Consider the following 10134-nt stretch of genomic DNA (forward strand, 5'->3'; position numbering starts at 1 on the left):
CCTCTTTGGTGTAACCCTTTACATTCAGGTGCACTCTGTTTCCTCAAGTATTTTAGGATTAGAACTCATTAGGCAACATTTAGAAAGGCTTTAGATCAAAACCCTCCAAAACTCTCTGACTAAACATTTCGAAGCTCTTATCTGTTGACTTTTTGGTATTTTTGAATGTTGGCCTACTTCCAAACACAACTTAAAGTTGAGTTGAGTGTTATTAAACCAGCAAACAACAGACAGGCTAGTTAATTACCCAGCAGCCCTGGGAGATGCGTTGTTCCATTTCTGTCTGTTTGTTTTGTAGGGGGACTTGCAGTCCCAAGCCGCTGTCCGGGCCCTCGCTCGGCAAGTGTGTGAGCAACTAATTCAGAGTAAGTTCTTATCGCCCTGCTTATTTCCCGAGAGAATCTCCTACTTTTTTACTCTGCCTGTCTCTCTTGCTCTTTTCTTTCTCTCTATCTGTCTCTCTGTTCCATATTGTGAGAATATGCATTCAGAGTTCATTCTTCTCTAACAGAGAGCAGGTTAGTCTAGCGGTTAGAGCATCTTCACTTGGCACAGCCAGAAGAGGAGTCTGGTTCCTCTCTAGGTTTCTTCCTAAGTTCTGACCTTTTAGGGTTTTTTCCCAGCCACTGTGCATGAACCCAGTTGTTGTTTGCTCTTTGGGGTTACTGACTGGGTAACTGTAAAAGCACTTTCTGACAACTGCTGATTTAAAAAGGCCTTTATAAAATTTAATTTTATTGATTGATCTGACCAGCAATCAAAAGATTGCTAGATCGAAACACTCAGGTTAAAAACAAAAAGGGTTTTGTCTTTGAGACTAATTGTTCCTGAAATTCGCCCTGGACAACAGCATTAACTGAATGACTGAAATGTTTTTAAAAAATCTTCCTCCCTCAGGTCACCTGTCACGCTACAACTCCGTCCTGAACCAGATCCCCACTCAGGCAGTTTCCGTAAGGACGGTACCAGGGCCCCCGGGAAACCCCGGGCGTACTGGCCTCCCAGGGCCACAGGGAGAGCAGGGGCCTCCAGGAAGACCAGGCTTCCCCGGAGCCAACGGACAGAACGGACGACCAGGAGAGAGAGGTACAGAACAGCGGCACATGCCCTTCATTTCACATAGTATATCTAGTAGTTATGTCCATAATGTCCATGTTTGTCTACTGTACTTCTGAAATCTTGCATGCTTTTATACCTAGTATGTTGTGTAGCTACACTTACAAAACTAAAGGAATGACCAAGCAGTCTGAGATAACTCTGAACATTCGAAGACAAACCTCGCCACAGATCTGAGGAGTCTGGACCACTAACATTGCCACAGATGTGGCTGAGTAGTCACAGCATCCCTACAGATGGTAGAGATGGAGAGAACGATCGTTCCTGTGGGGAAATTGGTTCAGCGGAAGAATCACGTCCAAAAGCACGACGGACGTTTTCACGAGGAACCTAACAGAATCCACACAACCCAACACAGGGATACGGTTGGGAATCTGCAACGGCAGCTGTTTGTGTTGCCACTTATAACGGGCTTGAGAAAAGCACAGACAGAGTGGAGCACGGACGAGAGCCGGGTGTAGTCAGCTACTGTATGACAAGAGATATGAATAGAACAGGGCTGGGACACCTTAGCCTGGCAATTTGACGGGTGGACCCATTGGTACAGAAGACACTCTGTAATGTGCGTTCAGACGACACCCACTGATGTGGCTTGTGGAACTTATGTTTCTGTAATGTCAGTTGAGCTCATTCAGCACATCACAGCTTGATGGGCACCGCTCCAGTTCACCCCAACTCACAGGCTCACCCATTCCACTGTAGTTTTTCAGTTGGTTTGCTTGCGTGACACATGGTTAGCGAGCGGCAGGCACTCTGCTTCTAGAACTAGCCAGTTACAGGAGAATTTCACTTTTAATTGGATGTTAGATGGTTCCCCGCCCTGAAATAAATCTAGGGTCCAGGAGAAACTGTAATCCATGATTTTTCTGTTTTAAACAGCCATGATAAACTCGGGCTAACGCTAGCCGAACAGCGTCACCTGTTGGTCACCTTTACAGGGGGAGATGTTCAGTCTCCTCCAACAACCGGTTATGTTGTGACCAGATGAGGGAGCGACATGCCGGGCAGCGTGTTGATATTTACTCCTCCTGGGTAAAGGATGTGATGGAGCAGCGTGTTGATATTTACTCCTCCTGGGTAAAGGATGTGATGGAGCCGCGTGTTGATATTTACTCCTCCTGGGTGGAGGATGTGATGGAGCAGCGTGTTGATATTTACTCCTCCTGGGTGGAGGATGTGATGGAGCAGCGTGTTGATATTTACTCCTCCTGGGTGGAGGATGTGATGGAGCCGCGTGTTGATATTTACTCCTCCTGGGTGGAGGATGTGATGGAGCAGCGTGTTGATATTTACTCCTCCTGGGTGGAGGATGTGATGGAGCAGCGTGTTGATATTTACTCCTCCTGGGTGAAGGATGTGATGGAGCAGCGTGTTGATATTTAATCCTCCTGGGTGAAGGATGTGATGGAGCCGCGTGTTGATATTTACTCCTCCTGGGTGAAGGATGTGATGGAGCAGCGTGTTGATATTTACTCCTCCTGGGTGAAGGATGTGATGGAGCAGCGTGTTGATATTTACTCCTCCTGGGTGAAGGATGTGATGGAGTTGATATTTACTCCTCCTGGGTGAAGGATGTGATGGAGCAGCGTGTTGATATTTACTCCTCCTGGGTGGAGGATGTGATGGAGCACCGTGTTGATATTTACTCCTCCTGGGTGAAGGATGTGATGGAGCAGCGTGTTGATATTTACTCCTCCTGGGTAAAGGATGTGATGGAGCCGCGTGTTGATATTTACTCCTCCTGGGTGGAGGATGTGATGGAGCCGCGTGTTGATATTTACTCCTCCTGGGTGAAGGATGTGATGGAGCAGCGTGTTGATATTTACTCCTCCTGGGTGAAGGATGTGATGGAGCAGCGTGTTGATATTTACTCCTCCTGGGTGAAGGATGTGATGGAGCAGCGTGTTGATATTTACTCCTCCTGGGTGAAGGATGTGATGGAGCAGCGTGTTGATATTTACTCCTCCTGGGTGAAGGATGTGATGGAGCCGCGGGTTGATATTTACTCCTCCTGGGTGGAGGATGTGATGGAGCAGCGTGTTGATATTTACTCCTCCTGGGTGGAGGATGTGATGGAGCAGCGTGTTGATATTTACTCCTCCTGGGTGAAGGATGTGATGGAGCAGCGTGTTGATATTTACTCCTCCTGGGTGGAGGATGTGATGGAGCAGCGTGTTGATATTTACTCCTCCTGGGTGAAGGATGTGATGGAGCAGCGTGTTGATATTTACTCCTCCTGGGTGAAGGATGTGATGGAGCAGCGTGTTGATATTTACTCCTCCTGGGTGAAGGATGTGATGGAGCCGCGGGTTGATATTTACTCCTCCTGGGTGGAGGATGTGATGGAGCAGCGTGTTGATATTTACTCCTCCTGGGTGGAGGATGTGATGGAGCAGCGTGTTGATATTTACTCCTCCTGGGTGAAGGATGTGATGGAGCAGCGTGTTGATATTTACTCCTCCTGGGTGGAGGATGTGATGGAGCAGCGTGTTGATATTTACTCCTCCTGGGTGAAGGATGTGATGGAGCAGCGTGTTGATATTTACTCCTCCTGGGTGAAGGATGTGATGGAGCAGCGTGTTGATATTTACTCCTCCTGGGTGAAGGATGTGATGGAGCCGCGTGTTGATATTTACTCCTCCTGGGTGGAGGATGTGATGGAGCACCGTGTTGATATTTACTCCTCCTGGGTGGAGGATGTGATGGAGCCGCGTGTTGATATTTACTCCTCCTGGGTGGAGGATGTGATGGAGCCGCGTGTTGATATTTACTCCTCCTGGGTGAAGGATGTGATGGAGCAGCGTGTTGATATTTACTCCTCCTGGGTGAAGGATGTGATGGAGCAGCGTGTTGATATTTACTCCTCCTGGGTGAAGGATGTGATGGAGCAGCGTGTTGATATTTACTCCTCCTGGGTGGAGGATGTGATGGAGCAGCGTGTTGATATTTACTCCTCCTGGGATCACTGTGTGCTCTATTGCTCTATTTCCATCCCCAGGCTTCGCCGGGGAGAAGGGGGAGAAGGGGAGTCAAGGTGTGGGGACACAGGGCCCCAGAGGCCCCCCGGGGCCACCAGGTAAATCCTCTCACCGTCACATCATATGTCCTTCTCATCCGCACGTCATCACCCATCATCACTCCCTTTTCGTCATCGCATCACCCGTTCTTATCGTCCTCCCTTCAGACTCTTCCCTCTCATCCTCCCTTCAGACTCATCCCTCTCATCCTCCCTTCAGAGTCTTCCCTCTCATCCTCCCTTCAGACTCATCCCTCTCATCTTCCCTTCAGAGTCTTCCCTCTCATCCTCCCTTCAGACTCATCCCTCTCATCCTCCCTTCAGACTCATCCCTCTCATCCTCCCTTCAGAGTCTTCCCTCTCATCCTCCCTTCAGACTCTTCCCTCTCATCCTCCCTTCAGACTCATCCCTCTCATCCTCCCTTCAGACTCTTCCCTCTCATCCTCCCTTCAGACTCATCCCTCTCATCCTCCCTTCAGACTCTTCCTTCTCATCCTCCCTTCAGACTCTTCCCTCTCATCCTCCCTTCAGAGTCTTCCCTCTCATCCTCCCTTCAGACTCATCCCTCTCATCCTCCCTTCAGACTCTTCCCTCTCATCCTCCCTTCAGACTCATCCCTCTCATCCTCCCTTCAGACTCTTTGCACTCCTGTTCACTTGATGAACACCCACACAGACAATTACAGTATGAAGATATGGGAGATAAGTGCCCAAGAGGAGGTAACAGTTCCATGGAAGGCTAACCAAGGCAGACATATGATATTTTTCCAATTACAAAGACAATGCTATTTCTAGATTGCTTGTGTGTTCAGACCTTGTTAGTCTGAAGTAAGAGTTCCAATACAGTTATTTTTCTTCTTAAACAAAAAATGCAGCTTGACAAGATAAATCTTTTTTTTTTTAAGGTTGGATTTCCTGGATTGCTGCCTAAAATGTCAGACTGCTTTTGTATTGCTTTTTTCTTCATAAACTACAATGTATTTCATCAGGTGTCAATACAAGACACTGCTGTTAAATGTTGTTTAATCAATACTAATGTCTGACAGAATTCTCTAAAAGGTCTTAATGCAAAACCACATTTCTAAAAGTTACTGATGAAAAATCCCTGTTTGTTCTGGCTTGAGTATAATACTGCTCTGGAAGTCAGGGACAATATTTATTCACACTGGAGATCCAGAAGCACAACTTGGTTAATTTAATAAATCACCCTCCTGCCCCAACAGTCTCTAGGTACAGATATGTATTTATCTATTCATTGATCTAGTTATTTACTTTAACTTTTTTTTTATTCATGTTAATTTACTGCATCAAGTTGACTGTGGAAAGGGGCTGAATGAGCCAAATGGAAGCTGCTAAAGCATCAGTTACAATTTAGAATTTAAAAATAATAATTTTTATATCCCCACATCAGGTTTAGTAAGATCCCCGTCTTTGGCAGATGTCTTGACCCTGGTATTTCCTGCTACTAGCTGTCTCCATGACATCTGTCCTACCAGGTATTCCGGGAGAGGGTCGTACGGGAAGCCAAGGCCCCCCTGGGAGACCAGGCACCCAAGGCCCCCCAGGCCGACCAGGCACCCCTGGATCCACAGGCCCTGCTGGGCCTGCTGGGTATTGCGATCAAAACTCCTGTCTGGGCTACAACGTCGGAGGTAACCATCACAACACACGTAGATCTCTCTCCGCCTTTTTGGCTAACGTAAAATGGAACGAAAACAACGCTGTGATGTTGCATTACTGCTGAATTCAATCAAAACATCTTTTTGTTCTGTTACTTTGTAGAGAGAAATGTAGAATTGGCACACACGCAAAACAAGAAAGACAGAATAATAGAAAGCTAGCAGCTGTTTTGTGTGTTTCGATTGTGACCATAGGGACACTGTCATTCTACAATCAGTTGCAATTTTAAAGGGGACAATTAACCCAGTTTGTGTATTCAAATTGTTAGTTAATTTGACAATGTTTATTACAGATACAGTTTTTTTAGGACATAAATTCCAGTGGCTGGCCCTGCCCTGGTTTTCTGTATTGTGAACCAGCCTTTCCCCTGTTTCTGACTGGTCCTATGGCAACTGACACTGTTATTGTCCTTATAAATTTTACAAAGTACATTAGAGTTAAGTATCAAACTTTTATGATGACACCATGTCCTCTCATGAAATGTTTAAGGTCTGGTCTTAGTCACGTCACTAACCTTTAATATGAGTGGCCACGCTTGTGTCCAAAATGGCTCCCTATCATGTGAAGTAGTGCAGTACTGGGAATTCAGGAGCTCTTTGAGATGTAACCCATGTCTAGGACAGACTGTATGACACATCTCATTGTGTCTGACTTAGTTACTGCTGTGCTGCAATACACTGTACAACCAACCAGAGAACATAACATTACCTCAGGCACTGACAGACTGATCAGACACTGACTGGCTGCTTACAGACTGTCTGACTGATCAGACACTGACTGGCTGCTTACATACTGTCTGACTGAACAGACACTGACTGGCTGCTTACAGTCTGTCTGACAGAACAGACACTGACTGGCTGCTTACATACTGTCTGACTGAACAGACACTGACTGGCTGCTTACAGTCTGTCTGACAGAACAGACACTGACTGGCTGCTTACAGACTGTCTGACTGATCAGACACTGACTGGGTGCTTACAGACTGTCTGGCTGATTGCAGAACGATCGATTGAGAATTAGGGATGGGAACATTTCAGTCCGCCTCTTCAAAGTCCCAGCAGCGAGAACACTGAAACCTAAGAACATTTATTCGGTATAGGTTGGTTGCGCTAGAGGTGTATTCGGTATAGGTTGGATGTCCTAGAGGTGTTTTGATTGAGTTCAGGAGCAAGTTCCTTTTTTTACATCCACAGGAATGTAAAAAAAAAACACGTTATCACAATGTGTTCATGAATGTTTTATTATAATAAATATAAAACCATACATCCTGCTTCCAGACCTGTACATCTGTATTGAATGTCTTACATTAAGATGTACTGTGGGATCTTAAGCCCACAAACATTGATAAAACCGATAATTATGACATGTTTTGGATTGCAACAAGCAGTGCCGGCTCTAGCCTTTTGGGGGCCCTAAGCAAAATTTTGGTCGGTTGCCGGCCCTGGACGAAAATATACACAATCTCAACAGTACATCTTCAAGAAAGATAAATAAAGATTACAGAGCTACTTTCTTAACTGTGACTGCTGACTTTGATCACAGTAGCCATCGCTGGAAGCACCAGATCCACAAGTCCTGGTCTCTGTGACGCTTGTGCTGTCGTACGTTGTCACGCAACATGCGACGTGTGCCGTGAATCTTATTTTCAGATTTACCAAAGAGAAAATGAAGATTCAGCGCCATGTTGTCACTTTAAATGTTTTCTCTTGGGGCACTGACTAGCAGCTGCGATAACACAACGGTCAGCGTGAGGTGTACAGATTACCACAGCCAGTAATGTGGGATCTCTAACATTAGCATGTCTCCTCACTGATGTCAGGTATGTTTTCCTCTCTGTCTCTGTCGTTTACTCTCCCCTGATCTGGTTCTAACATTAGGAGGCCGGGAACAGGAATATGAGAATGACTACTGAGACACATCCTCTTAGTTCCAGCCGCTCTCCTCTCCCCACCCCTCGTAAAGACTCTACCCCTGGGCCAGTCAGACAGTACTCCCCAACCCCCTCCACCACATTTCCACCTAACCCTTGGGATCACCACCACCTCCACGGTGTTCAAACCAGTGCTATCTAACAGCTATCTACAGCTATCTACAGCTATCTACAGCTATGCTCTCTATCTTGGCCTCTCATTCAATACTGCGGGTAGTTTGTGCCTGATAAACGCCGCATTGAATCCACCCCGGCTTGGAAAACAACCCGTCTAAATTTTCCACGAGCCATGAATCAGCAAATATTGTTTCCCATACAATGCTTTGCATCAACCACCCGCCATCTTCCTTCCCTCTGTGTTTCCTGTGCATCCTTGTGAATGACAAGCACTCATCAGACGTTAATTTTCTCCCACTGTCGCTCCTTCCTCCTCTACATGGCGTATACTCTTCTTTCTCAGTACAGTAATTTGCACCTGTGGCTTCTCTTTCTTGGCTTTCTTTCACCTGTCCTTCATCCCGCTAACCCCAGGCAACAAGCTAACCCCAGGCAACAAGCTAACTTAGTGGTGGTGGTGTCGGGGGAGGGCAATACAGGAAGTGATTGTCGCCGTTGCACCCCGACTTATCCGGATGTTCCCCAACCGCAGTACAACAACTCCCTCGTGCCAACTACCAAACCTACGACCCCGCTGGCCACTACGACCCTCGCGCCGACGAGGAGGAGGAGGAGGAAGTGGACCCTTACGCTAGTTACACAGGCTACCCCCCGCAATACTACCAACCAAATTACCCCGGCCCCTACCCCAACCTTTACCCCGGGCCCCAGCGCTCCGCACACCCTCCCCACTCCCAGGACACAGAGTTGAGGTCCCCCGGGATGTTAATGAGGCGATTTGCCCGGGACGTGGTCAAACGGGGGAGGGCCCCCGAGGACGCGGGAGAGACGGGAAGGAGAGACACTGCTGATAGAGGAGAGGTTGAGGCGATTGCAGAGGCTCAGACATTGGAGAGAGTTGCCCCCGGCACTTGAGCGGCCCCCCCACACCCCCTGGCACCCCTCCTTGGGCCAATTGAGGCGCAATCTGACGGAGACGTTTTCCTGCCCCCCCACCCCCCCCCCCCCAGTGACTCTCGTGTGCTAACAGTGTTTCTGTTTGAAAGTGCTGTCTGTGGGATATCGCAAAAGTGCCTGATTAGTGCAAATGGTGTGTGGGACGTAGGGGAGACGAGAAAAACCTAGCCGACGATGTACATTACAATGACTCGCCTCTCTCTCTCTTTTTGCATGTATACCTTTGAGCCGGCACGTCAACAGTGTTGCTGGGTTGTGTATCGTTCGGTCGATGTGTAATAATTAAACATATTTCGTAATTATTGATGACATTTGTATAGGCTGTCCTGCTTGTTTTTTTTTTGTTTTTTGTTCTTGTTTTTTTTTTTTTATAACAACCTATCGTTTCAGTTCCTGTGCTTCCATGTTGACTTTCCTCCTCGTCCTTAAGTGTCACAATGACTTGTTTAGAGAGAGGTCTGCTGCTGGTTTTATAGTGAGATGATTGCCTCTGTTAAAGCCCTCCCCCACCACCACCGTTCCATGGCAAATCATGTTTCGAGTAGGCCTAAACATTGTGAAACCAACAATTGTTCCTTCAAAGAAGACCCAAGGCCTCAGTAAGCCGAACACATACAATCCATGTGTGAATCGTTGTCACATTAATTCCTGTGGGTTTGGTCGAATAGGGGTTTCACTGACGGAGAAACACACAACAGAGGAGGCGACCTGCGATGAGCTGGAGGAGAATGTTCCGTGTTTTTCCCTTCCATTGCTGTTGTTTTGATTATGCAACGTATGGGGCCAATCCACTGTGAGAAGGGAAGGGCGTGTTGAATATAGTTAGGCCTGTGGTCTGATTTGTGTTTTTAAACTGAAATGGGACCCAGAATGTAGAACAAACAGGTCCCAGTGGATCGTCTCCGCTGACCGGACCACCAGACCTCTGAAAGTGTACTAGGAAGTTATTTATTTTTACTTTATTATTTGTTTTATAACCAATAAAACTGTAATACAACAGTTACTGGTTCAACAGCTCTGTGATTTACACATATTGCCTCACGTAAAACTACGCAGGAGAAATTAAATTGAATAATTGTTATTCAGTGATTACTAAAGTAGCCTCTCTTTTTTTTTTTTTTACAAAAACAGAATCATGCATTGTACTTTCCCTCTCCCTGCCACATCTAATCGATATCCCAAATACAACCCCCCCCCCCCGGCTGTAAGACCAAACACTCTTGTCTAACAGTTTACATAAGGCTACCATGAACTTAAATAAACCATTTGGTTTCAGTCATGTTGATGATTGAAGTCCAGTCAACACAGTCAATTGTGT

General features: G+C 46.7%; 1 protein-coding gene across 6 annotated transcripts in view; it reads left to right on the forward strand.

Annotated features, from left to right (window-relative positions):
- The window catches only part of col14a1a (collagen, type XIV, alpha 1a), a 123232-nt gene extending 113289 nt beyond the window's left edge, over window positions 1-9943 (forward strand). For 4 of the 6 annotated variants that reach the window (XM_020054966.3, XM_020054965.3, XM_020054967.3 and 1 more), the window contains 5 exons: window positions 299-365; window positions 898-1086; window positions 4115-4192; window positions 5629-5784; window positions 8392-9943. In XM_020054966.3, the coding sequence (XP_019910525.3) occupies window positions 299-365; window positions 898-1086; window positions 4115-4192; window positions 5629-5784; window positions 8392-8774 (873 nt within the window). In that variant the 3' untranslated portion in view covers window positions 8775-9943. Of the gene's footprint in view, window positions 1-298; window positions 366-897; window positions 1087-4114; window positions 4193-5628; window positions 5785-7689 lie in introns of all 6 variants that reach the window. The other 2 variants (XM_020054968.3, XM_013137931.4) reach the window with 2 other exon arrangements.
- The last annotated feature ends 191 nt before the right edge of the window (window positions 9944-10134 follow it).

This window comes from Esox lucius, chromosome 16 (assembly GCF_011004845.1).
Source record: "Esox lucius isolate fEsoLuc1 chromosome 16, fEsoLuc1.pri, whole genome shotgun sequence".
NCBI classification, from domain to species: Eukaryota; Metazoa; Chordata; class Actinopteri; order Esociformes; family Esocidae; genus Esox; species Esox lucius.